We start from the raw sequence: 23,997 nt of genomic DNA, 5'->3' as shown, positions 1-23,997 counted from the left end.
GACAGGTTTGGGTTAGGACACAGGTACTGTGGTAGCACGGACAGAAGGCAGCCAGAGAGCAGCCTCAGCAGGTTGTGGCAGTGAACCTCTTAAACGGAGCTTCAGGCAAGAAGCAAACCACAATGCAATGAAATACATCATGAAATACAGCCAAGGGTGCCAGAGGCTACAGCAAGCACCATTAAATTAGGAACATAAATAGCAGAACAGCTCAAGATAGCAGTTTGCCAAGTCTCTGTGTTAAAGCTTTAAGATAAGCACCGGGTGGCAACTTACCCTGAAATGATGTATTTGGAACCTTGCAAAGTAAATCCCTAACCCTGCCACTTGCCTGCAAAGGCTGCAGCCCAGAAAGCCAACCAGAGCCTGGTGCAGCAAGAGACGCAGAGCCAGCAGGGCCAGGGAGGTGATTCTGTCCCTCTGCACCGCTCAGGTAAGACCCCACCTGGAGCACTGTATTACAGGAAGGATCTGGAGGTGCTGGAAGGTGTCCAGAGAAGGGCCATGAGGATGAGCAGAGGGCTGGAGCTGCTCTGCTGTGAGGACAGACTGAGGGAGTTGGGGTTGTGCAGGCTGGAGAAGAGAAGGCTCTGAGGAGACCTAATTGTGGCCTTCCAGGATCTGAAGGGGGCTACAAGAAAGCTGGGGAGGGACTTCTGAGGGTGTCAGGGAGGGATAGGACTGGGGGGAATGGAGCAAAACTAGAAATGGGGAGATTGAGATTGGATGTTAGGAAGAAGTTGTTCCCCATGAGGGTGGTGAGAGCCTGGCACAGGTTGCCCAGGGAGGTGGTGGAAGCCTCATCCCTGGAGGTTTTGAAGGCCAGGCTGGATGTGGCTGTGAGCAACCTGCTGCAGTGTGAGGTGTCCCTGCCCATGGCAGGGGGGTTGGGACTGGATGCTCCTTAAGGTCCCTTCTAACCCTGACAATTATTCTATGAATCTATGAAAGTCAGTCAAGCCTGCAGAGGTGCTTCAAACAACAACTAAATTGCATCCAACATTTCCACTGAGAGCTTCACAAAAGCTAAATGTTTTAAGATTGGGTCTGCTGTGGCGTTTGTTTTCCTGAGCTGATCCTCCCCCCACCCCAGCCAGCACCAGCTGCAGAGAGAGCGCAGCCTGAGCAAGAGGTGAGGGGTTCTGGGGTGTCAGGGGAACAGTTCAAGGCAAAACTGGAGAACATTCACAGTGTGCAGGAAGAGGCAAGAGCGAAGGTTTTTCAGGGAGGGGTGAGCAGGAGCGTGGGCAAGAGAGGGAGACCTGCTCTCTGAGTTGTGCTGTCTGTAATCCCCATCACCAAACACTCAGTTGGTTATCAGAAACATTTCAGAGCCCTTGAGATTAGTGGCTGGTGTCCTGTAAACAGAGCCTTATATATTGGGAAGGCTGAGTTACTGTCAGGCCAGTACTGGCACAGCAGGAGAAGACCAAGGTGAGTCCCTGCCCCTTGCAGTCCCTACAGTCCACAAAGAAAGAACGTCCCGGGATGGGCAACAGCCTGAAAGCCGTGGCTGGTTTTGTGCCTTCCAGCAAGTGCCAGAAGTACCTGCTGGAAGACCTAGAAGAGATGCCAGTGGATAAAATGGTGGATCTGAGCGGCAGCCAGCTGAGGCGGCTGCCCCTGCATATTTGCTCTTTCAAGGAACTGGTCAAGCTCTACCTGAGCGACAACAACCTGAACCACCTGCCTCCCGAGCTGGAGCAGCTGCAGAACCTGCAGATCCTGGCGCTGGACTTCAACAACTTCAAAGCGCTGCCGCTGGCGGTGTGCACGCTGAAGCAGCTCTGCATCCTCTACCTGGGCAACAACAAGCTCTGCAGCCTGCCCCTCGAGCTGCGGCTCCTGCAGAACCTCAAGACCCTCTGGATCGAGTCCAACTGCCTGCAGTGCCTGCCGGAGGTGGTGTGCGAGCTGCGCCTGCTCAAGACGCTGCACGCCGGCTCCAACGCGCTGCGCACCCTCCCCGGCCGGCTGCGGCGCCTGCAGGAGCTGCGCAGCATCTGGCTGTCGGGCAACCTGCTGGCCGAGTTCCCCGCCGTGCTCCTGGACATGCCTCTGCTGGAGGTGATCGACGTGGACCGCAACTCCATCCGGTTCTTCCCCAGCCTGGCTCACCTCCCCGGCCTAAAGCTGGTGATCTACGACCACAACCCCTGCAGGAACGCGCCCAAGGTGGCCAAAGGAGTGCGGAGGGTGGGGAGGTGGTCAGAGGAGAGCCCTGAGCCCCGGAAGCGGTCTGGGGCAGTGGTAGAAATCACGCTCCACGAGAGGCCATCACCACCTCCTGCCGCCAAGCCCGAGCCAGAAGCTGAGACCTGCTGATGCTCAGCTGCCCACTCTGGCAAGGGTGGCAGCACACTCACACCACCACCCAGCTTCTACTTCTCTCCGGCTTGCTGGGGTCCAGGGAGCGCCAGGCCACCTGGCTGCTCTTCAGGAGCACCTGGCTTAGAGCTAGGTGACAGGAAAGCTCTTGTGCAGACACCTCTTGCTGTGCAGCACTTTCTGGAGACTTCTCCATTCCCCCCTCCTCCTATGTGGGCACCACTCATGAGTTCACAGTCAAGATGAGGACACAGGTCAGCTCTTTTCCATGGCTGGATCATCCAGACTGCAATCCTGCTGCTTTTCACCCACAGGAAGCCCACAGACCGGCTCTTCTTCCTTCCCCCTTGCTGAGGTGTCGGAACTCCGCTGGAAATCGCTGTTCAAGATGACCACTGTGGAGTCAGAGCTCTAAGCTGGCTCACATTTGTCTCAAATTACTCCATCTGAAACACAGCAACAACAGCTTGCAGGTATCCCTGCCTGCTGCCTGGGAAGGGGTAGCGAAGCCCTGGCCGTGCTAACCAGGGGAACCAGCCAGCTCTGCTCTTACTGCTGCCACCCTCCTCCTGCACAATCTGTGACCACTCTTTCGTTACTGCCAAGAGATCTTCCTCACAGTGGTGAGGGTGATCCAGCACTGGCTGCCCAGAGAGGTTGTGGAGTCTCCTTCTCAGAATCACAGAAACAACCAGGCTGGAAGAGACCTCCAAGATCACCAAGTCCAACCGATCACCCAACCCAACCCTAACTGACTAAACCATGGCACTAAGAGCCTCATCCAGGCTTTTAACACCTCCAGGGACAGTCAACCCCCACCACCTCCCTGGGTGGCTCATTCCAGTGGCCAATCTCACTTTCTGGGAAGAACTTGTAAGTTCAGGCCTAAACTTCCCCTGGCACAGCTTGAGACTGTGTCCTCTTGTTCTGGTGCTGCTTGCCTGGGAGAAGAGACCAACCCCCACCTGGCTACAACCTCCTTTTGGGTAGTTGTAGACAGCAATAAGGTCACCCCTGAGCCTCCTCTTCTCCAGGCTAAGCAACCCCAGCTCCCTCAGCCTCTCCTCACAGGGCTGTGCTCCAGATCTCTCCCCAGCTTTGTTGCCCTTCTCTGGACACCTTCAAGCAATTCAACATCATTTGTGAAGTGAGGGGCCCAGACACATTCAAAACCTGCTTGGATGCATTGCTGTGTGGACTGCCCTAAGTGATCCTGCTTTGGCAAGGGGTTTGGACTTATCTCTGGAGGTCCCTTCCAAGCTCTAATGTACTGTGGTGCTGTGAGAGCCAGAGGCCTTGCTGCCAGCTTTCACGTACTGGACAATGCTGCCTGTAAGGGCAGCTGCAGGAGCCAAGCTTTCATGCAGTAGCAAAGAGGAAAACCAAAGCCTGACTAAAATGGGTGACCCACAGGAGCTGCAAAGGTAAACTTGCATGAGTAGAAACCCAGGGCTGGGAGCCAGCTGCTACAGGCTTGCATGGAGTTTGAAACCCAGTCTAAGTTTACTCAGGGGACTTCAGATGGGCGTTTCTCCACCTTGCAGGCCAGGCCGGGTTCAGATCACCTTCAAAATGCACTTAACTCTCTTTTCTAAGGCATGTTGTACTTTGAGCTGATGTTCTAATTTAACACAGAAATCTGGCTCCAAATGACACTGTTGGGCTTTGAGTCCACAGCACAAATCACTTAGTTTGGTACCAGACAGCTTTTATTAACCACCCTGGGGAGCCCTTGGTGGCACAGAGCAGCCACTGCCCTCTGTGCCTTACCCACCCCTCCAGTGAAGCTGCCTGACCAGCACTGCCTGCAGAAGTGGCAGTTCACTTCCCAGAACAGGTTGGATTCAATGCCAGTTCCTGCCTGCTTGATGTCATTTACATGCTTGAAAGATTGTCTGGGAATAGAGAGACTGAGCTAGCACTACTGCCTTGTTAACTGGAGTCTGAATGTGGCTCTGCCTGGCAGCAGCGTGCTTACCAGCCATCAAACAAAGGACACCATCACCTGGCCGAGCTAAACCCTCCTGCTTTGGAGCTAACTGCACTCCAGCTCTCTGAAGTCTTTATCTAACCTTGTTCCTACAAACTATTCCTTCCTGTAAAATCCTCAGCAGGGCAACAGCTTGGGGGCTTGCTTAGCATCCAAGTTTCAGTGCTTTATTTCCAATGGAGCTGGCCTGATACTGTCTGAGGCGGTGGGAGAGCTGCTTTCACTTGCTGTCAGCAGTTGGCATTTCACACAGCACTCTCCCTCCCCTACTGTCACTTTGGAGGAGCTGAGGAGATTTTGTTTCAAGAGGCTGGAGGCACATTCTGTAAGCAGGTTCTCATTCCAGAGAACTCAAATAGGAGAAAACTGTCTGCACAGATATTTTCTGTATGCCCAGTTAATCTTCCTGTTTCGGCAGCCCTCCCCTGGTGTTTGCCAAGGAGCTGTGTTACACTTGCAAGAGACAGGAGGGTCATGGCATCCAGCTGGCACCTCTCTGGGCTCCCACACAGGCAGTCCCTCCACTTGTCTCTGCCTACAATCATCAAGTACCCAATGAAGACTGCTGCAGGCACCACCCGAGAGTGAGAGGATCTGCTTAAGACATATGCTGCCCTTGCAGCAACTGCTGGAATAGGAAAGGGAGTATTAAGAAAGGTTGAACAAAGATGGGAGGCAGGGAAAAAAGGCAAGAAAGGAAGATGATGCAGCCTGGCACACTTTCCACTGACTGCCCTCTACTGTGTGTGCCAAGCTGGCTGAGTCCAGTTTGCCTTTCCAGCCAAACACTGAGAATGTTTGATCCAAGATGTTGTTACCTTTCCCAAGCTGCAGTTCTGGGTGTTGAGTAAGTTTCCTCTTCAGCTTTTTCTCTTTCTTTCACCACAAAAAACAGAAGAGTACCACTCCAGGATCACTACAAAAGGATAACATTTAACTTCAGGGCCTCCTTCTAGGATGCCAGCTCAGCCTACACAGCCAAGACTGGGATAAAACACCCACACCAAACACCAGCTCAGCAGGCTACAAAGGCTTGAGGTGATCCTGCCAGGCCACCACCTGAAGCATCTGAGGACAGAGGGTGAGCAGCACAGCTGCTGTAGGGAAGGAGCCCTTCTTCATTCTACAGAGACAACTACAGCTTGAATGAATCTGAATTTATTCTTTTTCTCCTGTGTGTTTTTAAGTGGAACCTGGAGAGGAACAGAAGAAAGAGGCTCGTACAAAACCCCTGCTTTGCTTAAACAAGAGTTTTTCCCCATGACACACAGAAAGTGTAATAAGTTAAACCCAATTGAAGACAGTGACTTGATGGAGATCTGCTCATCTCAAGCTTCTGTTCCATAATCTCACAAAAACTGGATAGATAGAAAAAGAGACTCCCAGGCGAGATCTGGTCCGCAGCTCCGCAGGCAGTGAAGAGAGCTCAGCAGGGGCGATGGTCTGGGACACGCTTCCTGGGGAGGGCAAGAAAAACCACACTTGGAGCCATGCTGACAAGCAGGAGGTTCCCCACCAACCCTGCCTGTTCATTCTCAGATGGCATTTTGTGTCCAGCTCTAGCTTTATTCCCACAGCACAAAAGGCAGTGTCTTAGAATCATAGAATCAGTAAGGTTGGAAAAGACCTCAGAGATCATCAAGTCCAACCTGTCACCCAACACCTCCTGACTAACTAAACCATGGCTCCAAGTGCCACATCCAAGCCTTTTTTGAACACCTCCAGGGATGGGGACTCCACCACCTCCCTGCCCAGCACATTCCAAGCCCTGACCACTCTTGCCCTGAAAAAAGCTTTCCTAATGTCCAGTCTGAACCTCCCCAGTGGCAGCTTCAGGCCATTCCCTCTTGTTCTGTCACTAATGACCTGGGAGCAGAGCCCAGCACCAACCTCTCCACAACCTCCTTGCAGGGAGCTGTAGAGAGCCAGGAGGTCTCCCCTCAGCCTCCTCTCTTTCCCACTAACCATCCCCAGCTCCTTCAGTTGCTCTGCATCAGATTTCTTCTCCAGGCCCTTCCCAGCTTCCTTGCCCTCCTCTGCCCTGGCTCCAGCACCTCCACATCTCTCTTGGATTGAGGTGCCCCAAACTGGACCCAGCACTGGAGGTGTGGCCTGCCCACAGCTGAGTGCCAGGGGACAATCCCCTCGCAGCTCCTGCTGGACATAGCATTGCTGACCCCAGCCAGGATGCCATTGGCTTCCTTGGCCAATGACCTAGGCATTGCTCAGGCATGCTCATTTAAGTGCACTGATGGCTCTCATACTGCTAATGCAGAAGACCTCATGTAAGACCAATGTTAGCATGTTGGATGTCAGTCTTCAAGAGATTTTCAGAACAAGGCTTTTCTGCACAGCTACTCTTCCACAGCAGGAAGTTATTCAGTCTCACTGCACCTGACCATGGAGATCCTCAGACCATACCTTGGTGCTGCTTTGATAATGTCATCTACACGAAGAATCATTTCTGCTGCTTCAGCTGCACTCAGCAGAACTTGTCTCTTGACTTGAAAGCTTTCTGTCACTCCCAAGAGTGACATGTCTCCAATGGTGCCCTCCTTCATATCTGGAAGCAGAGACACATTATGGATGGGATTTTTTTTGTCCTCTTTGTTGTGTTGGTTTGGGGTTTTTAGCTTGTGTGGCTTTCAAAGGAAGCAGTAAGAAGCTGACAGTATGGTGACTTACCTGCTCAAAAGATCCATGCTGATAGTAAGGGAAGTATTAAATAAAGTCTTTCACTTCTAGGCTTCTGATTTAAGCCTAACATGTTGCAATTACAGAAAAACAAATGAATGATCAAAACTTTACAGCCTGAGGAGAGGTGACAGGATCCAAGCAGGACTCTCAGCACCATTTTCCTTAGGCACTTCAACTTCAGAGTCCTTCACAACTTTTTCCAGGGGAGAAGGGATGTTTGGTTGGGCTGAGTTTTCATTTGGGTTTAAATCATTGTCTTTCTTTTCAGGCTCAATGTAAGCAGACTCAATGTAAGTAAGGAACAGGTGGAAACCATCCCCTGCAGGGTGCAGGAACAAATCTTCTCTCTCTTATTACCAGGCTTGCAGAATGCCAAAGGAACCTAATGCTGTTTGCCTACATCCTATGCAAAGCTAATGGAAATCAGCATGTGTGACCAAGTGTTGATAAGCCTAAGGACCCCCCAGACAGCAATCCAGTAACACAAGTCCCCTTACCAAGTCCATAAGTTGTCTTTCCCTCACTGTGAGCAGCTCTGAGCTGAGCAACCAGATCTGCACTGTCATAGCCAGCGTTGTCAGCTATTATTGTGGGGATCTAAGGGGACAAAGACAGGTTGTTGTTAATTAATGCAGGGACTGATCCCCCCTCAACATAAACCACACTTTGGTATTAGTTACCATTCCAGTTCAAGAGAGGAAGTTTCAGAAACATGGCAGATGATCTGTTACAGTGGTCAGAAGATATGGAAAAAGGGGGAAAAAAACCCAAAACCACCAACAAAAATCCAAACTAACTTTGGAATAGAATAAACCAGGTTGGAAGAGACCTTCAAGATCATGAAGTCCAACCTATCATCCAACACCATCTCATCAACTAAACCATGGCACCAAGCACCTTATCAAGTCTCCTACCAAGTCTCCTCCTGAACACCTCCAATGATGGTGACTCCACCACCTCCCTGGGCAGCACATCCCAATGGCCAACCTCTCTCTCTGTGAAGAATTTCTTTCTCACCTCCAGCCTAAACCTCCCCTGGCACAGCTTGAGACTGTGTCCTCTTGTTCTGGTGCTGGTTGCCTGGGAGTAGAGACCAACCCCCACCTGGCTACAACCTCCCTTCAGGTAGTTGTAGAGAGCAAGAAGGTCTCCCCTGAGCCTCCTCTTCTCCAGGCTAAGCAACCCCAGCTCCCTCAGCCTCTCCTCACAGGGCTGTGCTCCAGACCCCTCACCAACTTCGTTGCCCTTCTCTGGACACCTTCCAGCAAGTCAACCTCCTTCCTAAACTGAGGAGCCCAGAACTGGACACAGGACTCAAGGTGTGGCCTAACCAGTGCAGTGTACAGGGCAGAATGACCTGAACTTTCTAGGTTTAAGACTCTTAATAAGACAGTAGCATAGCAGCAGATTTGTCAGCTCATTTTACATGAAGAGGAAGAATTTCATTCATTCTGAGAACAGAAGCTCACTGGTAGGCATTAACCAGCAGATCATTCTGTTCACTGTTTAACCAACACCAGTGCAAACTGCTTGTGCTGACTGAACAGCTACTGCCAAGTCTCACCATGCTCCTGTCAGCTGACTTTCTCAGGAGAGCCATTTTCCTGTGACCTTTTATTTCCTGTGAAAGGTTTTCACTAATGTGAATTACAGAAAAGCATTTTTCCCCCAAAATCAACAGTCTGTTAGCACAGTTATGTCCTATGAACATTTCCTGTGATACTCTTATTTCCTACTAAGATGGAACCTCCAGTGCAAGTCTAGAAACTTCTGGAAGTACTACAGCATGAATGCTACCAAATGGCACTAGGGTAACAACTGAATACAAGGGCTGTTCTTTTCTACATCAGTGGTCAATTTAAAAGGACAATTTTATCATGAGCTATTTCTGCTGCACTTTTAACCTCACAGGGAAGAGAAGCAAGAACCAATGGAGGGCTAGCAAGTGAACAGACTCTTTAACATCACTAAAATACATCAACACTTTTTTTCCTAGGAGAGAAAACAGTAACATTTCCCCCTCTGTTCAACTGAGATATGTTGCTAAATGGCACTTTTTTCACTGTTAAAAGACTGTCCTGCTTTGAAGCCAGGCAGATCCTCTCTTGCCCCTGAGAGGGGCAAAAGAATGACACTCATCACACAAATGGATGGCAAAAGTGATGGAAAATTTAAATGGAGAAAGCAATTAGTGTTTTTCAGAAGCTACAAAGCATAGTGACAAAAGAATCCCAAAGCACACAAGAGTCCCTTACAGCACACCCAAAAGCCTCCCAGCACTTCCCTTCTGCCCACCTGAGGGTGCACCCAAACCCCCCAGGGCTCTTTCTTCCCCCCCACACTGCTAGGCTGGTCTCAGGCTGGCCAGGGCTGAGACTGCCCCAACCCCTTCTCCTCCTGGCATTAGGCCCAGACAGACCTAAGAGGCCTTGAGATACTCCCCCAGCATTCCCCAATAGGGAGCATCTCCCATGGGAGCAGGGGGAAGAAAGAGGCAAAGAATGACTCTGCAGATGGATTTATAGGGCACAGGATATTATGGGTATGAAACAGGCTGTTGCCTGTGTCCACCTACTGGGTTGGACCCCCTGGACACCGGAGATGTAACTTATGTGGCAGGTACAGGAAGCACCCAGCCTGAACTGCCACAAAGACCAAAACTTTGAAGAAGAGAAGCAATTATCTGATGTCAGCAGGCAGTGAACTGAGTGAAACTACATCTATCAACCCAGCAATGTGATTAAACAAGCTTACCATTCGTAAAGCCTTAGCAAAGGACTCCATTGCAACAGACTCTTTGCCAGGAGTTCGGATGGCAAGCTCTGCAACAGCATTGGCCATCAGCATCTCTGAACACCCTACTCAGTGAAGACAAAGAGATGTTTTAGACCCAACTTGAACAGTGATACAAAAGGCTTATCATGTACACAGAATCCAATACTCACCTCCACCATACACAGTTCTAGTGTCCTTCACTGTCTGGGCAAGAACACAGAGAGCATCATGCAAAGACCTCTCTGCTTCATCTAGAATCTGCTGCGTTGCTCCACGCAGAACTATGGTGCAAGCCTCACCTAAAAAGGGCAAATGCAAAAAGATTAAGAAGGAGGCAAAGAACCTAAGATATAAAACATTCCTAATGGTTTTGCTATCACCACAGTCAAGCACAGGTCACAGGATGTTAGGGGTTGGAAGGGACCTCTGGAGATCATCGAGTCTAACCCCAACTGGCAAGTCCAACCCCACCTGGTCAATTGGCAGCAGAAAGAATGATGACATCTCCCAGGCAGAATGGTATGTTGTACACTATGCTATTGCTTCATCAGCTGCTCCATAACATCTTATTTAAGAGAACTAGTGTTATCTCAAACAGCCCCTCAGAGAAGTTACAGTGCTGGCATAAATGCAGATAAGTATCTGAGGGCTGGTGTCAGGAAGGAAGGAACAGTCTCGTCTCACATGCACCCTGGGATAGGACAAGGGGCAATGGATGGCAACTCCAGCACAGGAGGTTCCAGCTCAACATGAGGAGGAACTTCTTCACTGTGAGGGTGCCAGAGCCCTGGAGCAGGCTGCCCAGAGAGATTGTGGAGTCTCCTTGTCTGGAGCCTTTCCAGCCCTGTCTGAATGTGTTCCTGTGTGACCTGTGCTGGATTCTATACTCCTGCTCTGGCAGGGACTGGAAGATCTCCAGAGGTCCCTTCCAACCCCTAACATCCTGGGATCGACTCTCAAGCTCTCAAGCACGACATGCTGCTACTTTTCCTGTCAATTTAATCTCCCAAAGCAGAAATTTCAGTTCCTATCCTTACAAATGTTGAGGTTCATTTGCATTCAACATCTGCAACTTAACCACAAACACAACTTTGCAGGAGTTTCACCAAAGAGTAAAGCTTTGATTAAACATGGCTATAAAATTCCTGTGCCACCCTGGTAACTGAACAGCATTAGCAGAGCTTAATGCCAATGTTAAAACATGCCAGCAGTGACCAAACACTTACCCATTGCCACTCCAGAGAAATGAATGAGTTTATCTTCTCCAATCATGACTTCTTCAATAAGCTTGCAGCTTCCCAGTTTGACTAGCTCAGGGTGATCAAAGGTTGATGCAATTTCACCACCTGGAAAGGTGACATCATACAGAAATCAGAGAGCTCACAATGGAAGCATCCATTCAGGATCTAACTGGGAAAGGGGGAAGAATGACCAAAACACCCCTGTATAACCAATCATCTGCCTACCTGCCCCAGCATAATTTTAAACTAACAATGCTGATAGGACAGTTTTCCCCAGTGCCAGCATATGGGATGAGAAAGCTCCCACTGGTGTTACCAAGCCCTTCAAACACCAACATTTCACTTCACAACTACAACAGTGCAAGAACTACACTGAGGTCTGTCTGGGTAAGAGACTGTTGATCTTTGCCAGTAGTAAAATGTCACTCTGTTTCAAGTTTTAATAGTACTCACTGATGAACTGTGTACAAAATACTAAAGCAAGTTTGTCATGTTTTCAAACTTAAGCTCATCCTGCCTGCCTGATGATGGTTGAACCATTCCCCTCAATCTGTGCCACATCACAGCAGCAGTATCATGCACTTATGTGAACTCCCATCTCTTAAACAACACAGGTATCACAAAGACCAAAATAAGTCTGAGTGGAGTATTGTCCTAGTACTTTGTTCTTCCCATTAGAAAACCTTTGAGATGGATCCAGTCCCAAAGTATGCTCCATTATTCAGCATTAGCTTGCAGCACTGCTGTAGTTGTAGCAGCACAAGGAGAGACAAGATTTATAGTGAAGTTTGTGCTTACTATTTCAGCTACACTGTTTGATCCAGTGTGGTCTGACATGGCCCACTTCCTCTGTCTACAAAAGCTGCTTTGAATTTGAGGATTCCATGATCCAGAACACAAGCAGTATTTTTCTCAGTCAAGCCTTTACCTGTGTCAATGTGCCCACAAACAGCCACACACAATTCCTGCTGCAGTTTTGCTAAGCTGAACAATTCACCTCCATCTGTAGCATTCCCTTCTTCATCTATAGCATTCCAGGTATTTATTTTCATTGGTTACTGAAGTCACATTTACACTGATCACTACTGAAACTAACCAGGCTTATCACATTGTTTCAGGTCCAGCTCAAGTTGATGACTCAGGCCCAAAACTTTAACACCAGGTGGCTCTTTAGTCTTCTCTATTATTACACTCAAACAACAGCCCTTTTATAGCTACATTTGTAACTCAGTTTTATCATCTTACTCTTTCAATTGCTAAGTTCCATCTTTTCCCTAGAATCCAAGTTTATCAAGCAGGGTCTTGACAGAAAACACTCTACAGCATGAAAGAAAATTACCACATGGCACTAACTGGGTAAATGATATTCCACAGACACATGATTCTTTATTCACGTGTGCTAGAGAAGAAAAAATGTCTGTTAAATCATTATGCAGGGAGGATTCAGAATCAGACCTTCTATATGCAAAGTGTAACATGCTTAAGATGAAAGCTGGGATGCTTGCTTCTGAAGAAACACTGACAGTTACATAGCACTTGATAAAGCACCACATTCTTATGGCCAATTTCATTGGGTCCTCCATATCTGTTTCTGCTCCAGTGTGAAGCAGAGGTTATTTTGAGAACTTTTCACCCTTACAGACCTGCTCAATAGTAAAAAGTACAAACTAGGTGATCAAGCATTAATATTTACTGCACATGAAATAGTGCAAGTTTAGACTGGTCATCAGGAAACACATTTTCACACAAAGAGTGGTCAGGCATTGGAATGTGCTGCCCAGGGAGGTGGTGGAGTCCCCAAGCCTGGCTGTGTTTGAAGGTGGTTTGGACGTGGTGCTTGGGGCTATGGTTTGGAGATGAACTTTGTAAGAGTAGGGTTGTTGGTTGGACTTGGTGATTCTGAGGGCCTTTTCCAACCTGAGTGTTTCTGTGATCCCAAGTTTCATACAAGAAGGCACTCTGTGTACCTGTAACCAGAGCCAGACGTTCCACACCCGCAAAGTCTGCGTGTTCAATAGCCATGACACCAGCAGCTCCAAAGAGTTGTTCAGGGTAGTTGTAAATCAGCTGTCTACAATTAAAACACAGGCACATCAGAGGCCAATGCAGGGACAGGGAAGCATGCAAAGGAAAGGAAAAAATGAGAAACCCAAGGTGTTTGAAATACCCTTCCCCTAAAGACAGGCTGAGCACAGAGAATTGTATGCTTTAATGTCCGAGTCCTTTCATCCTAAGTGCCTGCTGGGCACTCAACTGCCTACTCCAGCAGAGTGCACTAGAACCACATGTGAAGCAAGGTCTTTGTAATTCCTTCACCAGTATAAAACCCAACCAGTAAACAACTCTCTTGGAATAATAAGTGGCCAGCCTTGCAATGCACACAAAGGAGCAGACCACAGAGGGTGTGCTGCCTTAGCAGGAGGTTCCCACTCGCTCTACAACAAAGTAGTCACCTAAAGCTCAGTGGTCAATGACCACTCTCAAGTGGCATGCCCAATTAGTCTTCCTTTCCAAATTAAGAGACTGAACGTGGTAGAGCTTGAGCAGGAGTGCCCAGATGCCATCTCTTCCAAAACAAGAGGTTTCTAATCTACCTTCAAAAGAGACAGCTGGTGCTGCTGGGTATGTGCAGAGGAGATTCTTCCTACTCTGGATCTGTATAGCCTTGATCCCATCAAGCCTCTCCTCAGTGAGAGTTTACTGGTAAGCTCTTACAGTATCAGATGTGAAGAGGATCTACAGCCTGCCTATAAGCAGAAGTCAGTTTTTATCAGGGAGTTAATTCTGGAAGTCCAGAGTCAATCTAACTGGAGTACCACTGGCCTGGCTGCAGTGACTGACTGCTACCAGAGATTCCTTAGGAGCTAAGGAGTCTATATTTTTTTGCATACTTCAAGGAATTCTTCCACCAATTTGCCAACAGGACCCTTGACTCTGGGAGGAGACTGGACACAACAGGACTGTGTATCTATACCATGTTCACTAAGAGAGTGCTAATTCTGCTGATGCATGACCATAACATATGTGAAACACGACAGAGATGGCAGGCGTGTGAGATTCATCAGTCAGTGGTTCCTACAGGTGTTTAACACAGACTTTGAAGGTGAGTTGTTGATAGTGTTGGGTGATAGGTTGGACATGATGATCTCAAAGGTCTCTTCCAACCTGGTTAATTCTATTCTATTCCCCTGTAACTATTGTACACTTTGTACATCTTCATTGCATTTCATTGTAGATTGTGGTTCTGCTTGTAAATACAGCTTTCATTTGCTTCCAACTGAGCTGGTCTGGCAAATTTAATGTTGGGAGGGAAATTTCAACCCACCACATCTTATAACTCCTATTCTTTGATGTAGTACTAGATAAGCAGCTTCCCAGGAAGCAGGAAAAAGGATAGCTTCAGTCTCAGCTTCAGTCTCAACTAAGTGCAAGCAGCAGTACAGACTCTCAACACCAAAGGGGGATAGGGACAGTACCACTGACATTCATAAACGGTTGTATGAAAGCAGAGTGCTTCAACTGGACTGAAACACAAATTCCTGGTTAAGGAACATCACTTCTCAAAGGTGTGGGGGAGGGAGGGGAGAAATGGTGCACTAGAGAAAGCAGAGAAAAAAAACCCCTAGCCAATAAATCAAACGTTAGGTATGATCACCTAGTTTGACAGATACAAGAGTAAGTCATGTTCTCCACACTCACAGTACTTTTATTGTGCTGCTTTCCAACTGCATTATAAAACCACTACTTTCCCCCCCCAGGAGATACCTACCTGTTAATAAAGCAGTTTATTCCATGCTTCAGGATACGGTCTACCTTCTCCTTCATTTTTTCCTTCTCTGCCTGTTCTATTTCTGCCACCTTGGCTGTAGAATCCACTCTGACTCGAGAGCCAAAAATCTAAACCAAAACCAAAGAGGTCAGTCTACAAAAAGAATTCCACTTACCAAACCATGACTTCACAACAGCACTTCTGCCACATACCTTAATCTTGTCTGTATCCATACCAGTGTTTGCAATAAGGATCTTGGCATTTTCAATTCTTTTTGGCTGATTCACACCAATCTTCTTGTCCAGTAAAAACCCTGTGGTTAACAGCAAGATGTCGTAAGACTTCAGCACCAGAACAAGAGGACACAGTCTCAAACTGCACCAGGAGAAGTTTAGGCTGGATGTTAGGAAGAAGTTCTTGACAGAAAGAGAGATTGGCCATTGGAATGTGCTGCCCAGGGAGGTGGTGGAGTCTCCATCCCTGGAGGTGTTTAAAAAGAGACTGGATGGGGTGCTTGTTGCCCTGGTTTAGTTGATGAGATGGTGTTGAGTGATAGGTTGGACTCAATGATCTCAAAGTCTTTTCCAACCTGGTTAATTCTGTTCTATTCACATTAAAAAACCCCCATAACATTAGTACAACCTCATATTTGTTGTTTAATAACAGAGAAAAGTTTCCCAGGAAAAAAATTTGTATAGAGATGTGTAACTCTTAACAGCTCCATTTCTAAAGCACACTTACAGCCAACACACAAATCCAAAGGCTTACCTTCATCTAAGTAGGAATCAGCCAAACTTCCACCAAGTTTCTTAATGACATGGATAGCCTCCAAGTTACCAGAACCTTTCAACCTAAGAACAGCTTCCACAGCTAGTTTGACAAAGTGATCCTTATGATGAGTAAGTAATTTTGATGACAGAGTTGTTCCTGCAATGTTCATCAGGTCTTCACGGAACTTGACTTCATCATCACTAAAAATACAGTCCACACAGTTAAAAGTGAAAGGCCTAAAACCCTTCGCTGTCATTAACCTACCACGGAGTCCCTCCCTTCTTCTAGCCTGCCTCTATGTGTACCATGTTCCATGCTGAGGAATGCTGCACAGAATGCCTCCAGTGTCCCAGAACACAACCTTCTACCTTTGCAATTCACCTGTAGAAAGCCTGTGCTCTCCAACTACCAGGTAAAAATCCAACAGTATGAGATCAAACACATCCAAGTGCCATGTTCTGCACATTGGCCACAGCAAGCCCAGGCAGTGCTACAGGCTGGGGTCAGAGTGGCTGAGAGCAGCCAGGCAGAAAGGGACCTGGGGGTGCTGGTTGATAGTAGGCTGAACATGAGCCTGCAGTGTGCCCAGGCAGCCAAGAGGCCCAATGGCATCCTGGCCTGCATCAGGAATACTGTGGCCAGCAGGAGCAGGGAGGTCATTCTGCCCTGTGCTCAGCACTGGTTAGGCCACAGCTTGAGTCTTGTGTCCAGTTCTGGGCTCCTCAGTTTAAGAAGGCTGTTGAGATGTTGGAAGGTGTCCAGAGAAGGGCAACAAAGCTGGGGAGGGGTCTGGAGCACAGCCCTGTGAGGAGAGGCTGAGGGAGCTGGGGTTGCTTAGCCTGCAGAAGAGGAGGCTCAGGGGAGACCTTCTTGCTCTCTACAACTCCCTGAAGGGAGGTTGTAGCCAGGCAAGGGTTGGTCTCTTCTCCCAGGCAAGCAGCACCAGAACAAGAGGACACAGTCTCAAGCTGTGCCAGGGGAGGTTCAGACTGGATGTTAGGAAGAATTTCTACACAGAGAGAGTGACTGCCCATTGGAATGCACTGCATGGGGAGGTGGTGGAGCCACAATCATTGGAGGTGTTCAGGAGACTTGATAGGGTGCTTGGTGCCATGGTTAGGTGGTGCTGGATGATAGGTTGGATGTGATGATCTTGAAGGTCCCTTCCAACCTGGTTTATTCTGTTCTAAGTAGTCACATGTAAAATCAGAGTATGAAATCTGAAATAACAGCTCAGATATTCGATTTAGGGAGCAAATTATTGCTTAGTTGTCCCTGCACATTTTAAGTTACTTCAAATAATTATAAGGCTTCTAGAGTTTATCTAAAGCAAACACAACCTTTTCTCTCTTAACTGTTGAAACTCCTAAACTCAGCCTCTACTTTAGTTACAACAGAACAAGTGAGTGAACAGTTTCCCAGTGGTCTACAGTTCTCACTGATGTTTTAATCTTGGCTGGTTTATAAAGAATTACAAGCAAATATGCATTACTAACCCATGATCCACAGCTGCTTTCAAAAGGGCCTCTCTTGAAGCTTTTGTGGCTGCTCTCCAGCCTGAAATGATGGTCTGAGGATGAATCTTCCTTGCAATTAATAATTCTGCTTCCTATTTAAATGAAATGAATAATCAGCTCTTATCCTCCAAGGTACATTTGCACTGATTGCTCCAAGTGTCTGTTACAGCCAGAGAGCTGTAACAGTGAAATTAAAATCACACTACTGGCAGGCTCCTCTTCCAGTCTAGGCAAATATCAGCTGCCCATGGATTATCATCAAGAAATATTGATTATAAAACCTAATCCTAACTCAGAGAGGAACAGCCACCAAACATATACTTCCAATAGCAATCCTCCACTTCACGGTTGAGACCAGTTTCTTGTTTACTTAAAAGTGTAGCTGAAACAAACAAAAATAAACCCCACCACTCCAAACTTCCTTTTTGCATGGAACTTGGCAAGCTCACAAATAATTTCCCAGCTGCTCTTAATCTGAGATGATTAGATTTACTGGCACAGCACGGCCAACACGAGCTCCTCACTTCTGAAGTGAGCCTGGCAGTGCAAACTCTGCAGGAATTCAGGGCTCATGCACATCACAACAAAATTTGATAGTTTTTTTTTTCCTCATTAATGTTATGGAAAAGGATTTCAGAGGACTGAATCTCTCCAGGCTATTGTGTGCAGCATCTAGGAAATGGCCTGGGACAGTGATACTTCTCTGTTGCACTTGCACAATGAAATACAATAAAACAACTTTTTACAATACACCAAATTAGAATTCTTAGGAATTTAGAGCAGAATAGAGTATAAAGCTTTGCAAAATATTAATGAGGCCATGCCTAAGGAGTTTTCCCTGTCCATTCCAATGGCAATAGAGCATTCTGAAGCTCTCTTCATAAACCCCTAATGACACACCCCTTACTGATATCACAGGAGTCATACTGCCAAACAGAAACACATCTTAAGAACTGTAATACATTACCCTCAGTAATTCAGCTGCCAGCACTGTGACAGATGTAGTCCCATCACCGACTTCATCATCCTGAACCTTTGACATATCTGAAGAAAGAAGTTTCTGCATTAATGTTTTGGCTCAACATGCCAGGCTTACCTGTACCAGCTTCACATACCAACACTCTGATCTCAGATTAGTTTCAAGAACAAAAAAGAATCTTACTCCTCAATAGTTTAAAGAAGTCACTCTAAGCCATGCAAAAACCTGCCACACAAATCAAACTCAGCAACCTTGCTCTTCCATTTTTAACCTAGAGATTGGTTCCAGTTTGGCAATGGTCAAGTGCTACTTCTCTCTCTCCCCGTTCCTAGAGATGGTCAACAAAAGGAAGCAAGGCCAGAGGGCAGCCTGAGGTACACATATGGGATCACAGAATGTAATTACCAAGGAAGCCACGTGAACTGCTGTTAAATAAGGACCCAGCAACAGGAAATCATCAAGAAACTTGAAAATGAATTGTTCAGGGGTCTGCTTGTCACTAAAGCTGCATGATCTGCACACTAAGACAGCTGATCACAAAGTTAAAACTCTGTCCAAAGTAGAACACTGATGAAGTGATAGAAGAGATTCAAGTCAGGGAGAAGCAGAGAGAATCTGTGTACCCCAGTAAAGTTCTGGTTTCAGTCTTCCTGGGGACATGAAAAGATGAGTGTCTTTTGTCCCTTCTGGCTCCTGGGACAAACTGAGGTTTAGGGAGAGCAAGGAGACACCAGAGCAGTTCTGCAAGGGCAGCATATGCCTCAGTTTTACTCTTGCACCACCTTGGCCTCTTTACCTGAGGAATTCTGCTCCCTCTCCCTTCGACTTTTCACATCATCTGATTATTTTTCTAACAGCAAATAAAAACTACACAGACTACAGTCACAAATGAAGAAATGCCAAGTACTTGAATGACAAGCTGTTAAAAACTCACCAACCAAGACCTTGGCAGCTGGGTTGTCAACTCCAATAGCTTTCAGGATGGTGGCACCATCATTGGTAACCGTTACAGTGCTATCTCTCCCGGTACTTAAAAGAATCTTGTCCTACAAGATAAAGAAAATGGCTGAAAACATGCTTTGGCTATTCAAACTAAATTGACAGGTATGACCACAGAGAACTTGCAGCTGCCTTACCATGCCTTTGGGACCCAGAGTGCTCTTCACCAGGTCACCAATAGCAATGGCACCAACAAAGGATGACTGAAATGAAAGCAAATGCACCTTAGAAAAGCATTCATTTCTACTTTAATGTAAGAAGTAGATGCTGGCCCATAACTTCTCAGGGTACATGTTAACACAACCTTTTGACACCCACACTCCTTTCAGCACAGTGAGGGTCCAAGTTTCTTAACTGCTGCATTTGGACAACCACATCAACTGTGGGACCAAGCTTCTTAACTGCTACATTTTGACAACCATATCAAATCATAGTATCATAGTATCATAGTATCAGTCAGGGTTGGAAGGGACCACAAGGATCATCTAGTTCCAACCCCCCTGCCATGGGCAGGGACACCCCACACTAGATCAGGCTGGCCACAGCCTCATCCAGCCTGGGCTTACACACCTCCAGGGACGGTGCCCCAACCACCTCCCTGGACAACCCATTCCAGGGCTTCACCATTCTCATGGGGAAGAACTTCCTCCTCACCTCCAGCCTGAATCTCCCCACCTCCACCTTCATTCCATTCCCCCTAGTCCTATCACTGCCTGAGATCCTGAGAAGTCCCTCCCCAGCCTTCTTGTAGGCCCCCTTCAGATACTGGAAGGCCACAATCAGGTCACCTCGGAGCCTTCTCTTCACTTACGATGGGCAGTTCTTCCTCCCCGTCCCTGGCATTGTCTTCCATAACATCAGGAGTGTGGCTGGAGGCCCTTGCAGTGAAGACTGAGGTACAGAACTTATTGAGTACCTCAGCCTTTTCCTCATCACTTGTGACCATTTCACCAGTTTCCTTTCTGAGGGGGCCCACACCTGCCCTAGTCATCTTCTTGCCATTAATATAGCTGTAGAAGTTGTTAGTGTTCCCTGTAACCTCCCTGAGAAAGCATAAAAGCCTGTCTCACAGCCAAAAGCAAAGCCTCCCAGTGAACACCAGCCTTCAGCCACAGAGGTTTTTTGAACACTTTTGAGGGGTTTCTCTAATTGCTAGGACAAACAACCCTCCTCCCACCTTCGGTTCACAGGCATGCACCAAGAAACAAACAAAGCAGCAGATGAAGATCCACATTACCATACAACACATTTCAAACAGGAAAGACAAAGCTTAACTGCCAGTTTCTCAGAGAATGACACTTACCAGCCGAGCTGTTTCTGCCTTTTCTTCGTCTGCACCTGCCTTGAAAATGTTCACAGGAGCAAGGGAAAGGGATGCCTAAAACAGAGTTAACATAGGCAGATTCAGAATGCAGAACTAACCAGGTTAGAAAAGACCTTGGAGCTCATCCAGTCCAACCTATCACCCAACACCATCTAAGCAACTGGACCATGGTACTAAGTGCCTCATCCAGGCTCTTCCTAAACACCTCCAGAGGTGGTGACTCCACCACCTCCATGAGCAGCACATTCCAATGACCAAGCTCTCTTGCTGGGAAGAATTTCTTCCTCACATCCAGTCTAAACTTCCCCTGGCACAGCTTGAGACTGTGTCCTCTTGTTCTGGTGTGGTTGCCTGGGAGAAGAGACCAACCCCCCACCTGGCTACAACCTCCCTTCAGGTAGCTGTAGACAGCAAGAAGGTCTCCTTCACTGTAATGAAACAATGAATCTTAAAAGCCAAACCCCTGACACTAACAACCTGAACAACGTTTTAGTATTTATTTCTCCATCCCATGTGGCTTGGTTACAAATTCATCTTGATGCTTTCTTTTCAAATCTATCTGGCAAGCTCCTCACCAGGTGAAAAGGTTACCAGACAGACTCCAATCTGTTCCTAAAGACAGCATATTCTCTGATAAGATCTGTAAACCTGAAAGGCTGTTACCAGTGCATGGCAACATTTATGTTGCTGGTCTGTGTGGCTAACCATCAGATCCAGACAGCTCCAGGACAGGTACAACCATCAGAACTTAAGCATGCTGCACATTCAGTATTTTGATATTAATGTTGAACCTTATCTTTTTCTTTTTAATTTCTTAAAATGCATTTCCATGCAAATTGTTAAAGCCTAATACTCACAAAGAACTCAAAGACTTGAGAGGACACGAGGAAATCATAGAATTGTCAGGGTTGGAAGGGACCTCAAGGCTCAGCCAGGTCCAACCCCCCTGCCATGGGCAGGGACACCTCACACTACAGCAGGTTGCTCACAGCCACATCCAGCCTGGCTGCAAACACCTCCAGGCAGGAGGCTTCCACCACCTCCCTGGGCAACCTGTGCCAGGCTCTCACCACCCTCATGAGGAAGAACTTCTTCCTAACATCCAATCTCAATCTACCCACTTCTAGTTTTGCTCCATTCCCCCCAGTCCTATCACTCCCTGACACCCTCAGAAGTCCCTCCCCAGCTTTCTTGTAGCTCCCTTCAGATACTGGAAGGCCACAATTAAGTCTCCTCAGAGCCTTCTCTTCTCCAGACTGAACAGCCCCAACTCCCTCAGTCTGTCCTCATAGCAGAGCAGCTCCAGCCCTCTGCTCAACCTCACAGCTCTTCTCTGGACACCTTCCAGCACCTCCAGATCCTTCCTGTAATAGAGGCTCAAGTTAGAATGGACATGTGGTGAAAATTCTTCACCAAAAGGGTTGTCAAGCATTGGAGCAGACTGCCCTGAAAAGTGGTTGAGTCATCATCCCTGGAGTTATTTCAAAGGAGTGGTGCTTCGGGACATAGTTTAAGGGCGCAGTTGGCAGCACCAGGATAACGGCTGGAGCTCGCCTAAATGATTCTGACCGTGACTTAAACGAATTAGGATCAAATCTCAGGAGAACAAATGCATCAACCCTCTTAAGGAAGTTCCATGACTTCTGACTTCGCCGGATGATCAGCGCAGCGCTTTTTCTGCCGGCTTTGTACCCATTCCACCACGATTTAGACTAAGAAAAATCCCAAGGGCGCAGCAGGCGCCACACGGCACGGGAGAGGCTCCGGGCAGCTCACCGAGAGCGGCCTCTCACGCTCCGTGCCGCGGCGCTGCCTCTCCAGGACTTCTTGGGAGTCGGGGGGAAAGCGCCTTCCCGCCCCTCTCCATCATGTCAGCCATGACCAAGGCCCCGAGCACGGGCGGGCCGAAACACCTTCTCCTGCAGGCGGGGAGGCGAGGCGGAGAAGCCCGGCCCGGGATCCGCGCTGCGCCTGCCGGCGATAGGAGCGGCGGCTCGCACACGGCGCGGCTCGCACACGGCGCTGCCCGCCGGGCCGCGTCCCGCCGGCCGCTCTAGAACCTTCCAGGCCTAACACGCCGCCGCCGCCCGTCCCCGCGCGCGGGAGAGGGCCCGAGGCCGCCCCACCCGCGAGCGCTACAACCGCCGCCGGACAAAGCGCGGAGGAGGGGCGCGAGCACCAGGCCCTGGCACGCGGGACTACGGAAAGCGCGGCCGCCGCCGCCCCGCCCCGCTACGCCCTCCCTGCCCCGCGCCGAACCACCGCAGAGCGCCGCGGCCGCCGCCAACACCACTGCCCGCCAACACCACTGCCCTCCACCCCTCACCATGATGCTGCCGCCGCTGCCTCCACCGGGGTCCCACGAACCGTCTCACGCCGCCGGACAACCAGCACGCGAACCCGCAACCCCGCGAGCTCGAGCGGAAGTGGCGTCAGAGGCAGAGCCGCTTCCGGCGGCGCGGGGCACTCTGGGAGCCGCAGTCCGCCTGAGAGGGGCTGGGGGTGGCCCGCGCCGGAGCAGGGGGAGCTGTGCGCTGTCGCTGCAGAGCCTGGGCCCGGCTGCCTTACCGGCTGTACGGGGCAGGCACAGCTTTGGTACGGGAACTTGCCTTTTATGTTAACGAGTTACGCTACCTGGAAACGTGCTGCCTCTCCCCCCGTGCCGCGTAGCGCCGGCCTGCTCTGCGGCGGCGCCCCAGCCTTTCTCCGAAGAGCTGCCGCCTGGGCACGCACTGTCTGCTGAACTTCCGTCCTTCTGCCTCGGCAAAGGAGCTTGCAGTTGCCCCAGTTTAATTTCATCGTATTCCTGGAGGTCAGTTCTCAAAAGCAGTCAAAACGCATTTTGAGCTGCAGCTCCTGGTTCCCGGTACCCGTGCCAGGCTGTCCGGGGTACCTGCTGTTGTACCATTCGCATTGCAAGTTAAAAGCAGCGAGCAGGAGATGCCGCAGCACGGTCGCCCTCAGTGCACTCTTCATTCCACATTAAAACAAAAATTGGTGACTGTCAGCAGTTGTGTGGATGTGCAAGACTGCGCCAGGGGAAGGTTTACACTGGATGTTAGGAAGAAATTCTTCACAGAGAGAGTGATTGCCCATTGGAATGGGCTGCCCGGGGAGGTGGTGGAGTCGCCATCACTGGAGGTGTTCAGGAGACTTGATAGGGTGCTTGGTGCCATGGTTTAGTTGATTAGATGGTGTTGGATGATGGGTTGGACCTGATGATCTCGAGGGCCTCTTCCAACCTGGTTTATTCTATTCTACCACTGCTTTTCCTCTGTGAAAAGTTCATAGGACTTGCTCCTCAAGGATTAATTCCATGTGTTTGTTCTGGATTCAAACTGGCCAAGACAGGAATCAACCTTCATGGAGATGGCAATAAAGAGTATGACTAAAACTCCACCCAAACCTTCACATCTGCTTCTGATTTCACATATGTCAGTACCTGGTTAGTATTTGTCTTGAATCCCTGGGGCTTTTTGCTTTGTTTTCTTCAGAGTTAGGTGTGTTTCCCTATAATTTTGTTCTGAAAACTAGAATACAAACTGAATTTTAGCATCTTTAGTTTTTCATGTAGGAGAGTATCTGAAGTTTTGGCTAGACCTAATAA

The 23,997-nt window shown here is 48.5% G+C and overlaps 2 protein-coding genes across 2 annotated transcripts; one reads left to right on the top strand and one right to left on the bottom strand.

The window, feature by feature from the left end:
• The first annotated feature begins 1,488 nt into the window (after positions 1 to 1,488).
• On the top strand, positions 1,489 to 2,325 carry LRRC10 (leucine rich repeat containing 10). The gene has a single exon (XM_009906406.1). It carries the CDS (start codon positions 1,489 to 1,491, stop codon positions 2,323 to 2,325), a length of 837 nt encoding a protein of 278 aa, XP_009904708.1.
• Positions 2,326 to 5,451: 3,126 nt separating this feature from the next.
• Positions 5,452 to 22,795, bottom strand: CCT2 (chaperonin containing TCP1 subunit 2). Its single transcript, XM_054178952.1, has 16 exons — positions 22,717 to 22,795; positions 20,370 to 20,444; positions 19,204 to 19,269; positions 19,002 to 19,113; positions 18,056 to 18,132; positions 17,068 to 17,180; positions 15,569 to 15,771; positions 15,013 to 15,113; positions 14,801 to 14,928; positions 12,999 to 13,102; positions 11,017 to 11,136; positions 9,961 to 10,089; positions 9,770 to 9,873; positions 7,513 to 7,612; positions 6,740 to 6,881; positions 5,452 to 5,775 (listed from the first exon to the last, which is right to left on the bottom strand). Exons 1-16 carry the CDS (start codon positions 22,717 to 22,719, stop codon positions 5,745 to 5,747), a joined length of 1,608 nt encoding a protein of 535 aa, XP_054034927.1. The 5' UTR covers positions 22,720 to 22,795; the 3' UTR covers positions 5,452 to 5,744.
• Between the last annotated feature and the right edge of the window lie 1,202 nt (positions 22,796 to 23,997).

This window comes from Dryobates pubescens, chromosome Z (assembly GCF_014839835.1).
Source record: "Dryobates pubescens isolate bDryPub1 chromosome Z, bDryPub1.pri, whole genome shotgun sequence".
NCBI classification, from domain to species: Eukaryota; Metazoa; Chordata; class Aves; order Piciformes; family Picidae; genus Dryobates; species Dryobates pubescens.
Note: the sequence above shows the minus strand (reverse complement) of the source record. Positions and strands in the feature narration are given on the sequence as shown.

Excerpts from the sequence above, each read along its gene's own strand:
- LRRC10 (XM_009906406.1), top strand. The coding sequence starts at position 1,489 with ATGGGCAACAGCCTGAAAGCCGTGGCTGGTTTTGTGCCTTCCAGCAAG.
- CCT2 (XM_054178952.1), bottom strand. Across the intron at positions 15,114-15,568 it reads TGATTCCTACTTAGATGAAG|GGTTTTTACTGGACAAGAAG; the intron begins GTAAGCCTTTGG and ends TGTTAACCACAG. Across the intron at positions 7,613-9,769 it reads TTGCTAAGGCTTTACGAATG|ATCCCCACAATAATAGCTGA; the intron begins GTAAGCTTGTTT and ends TTGTCCCCTTAG.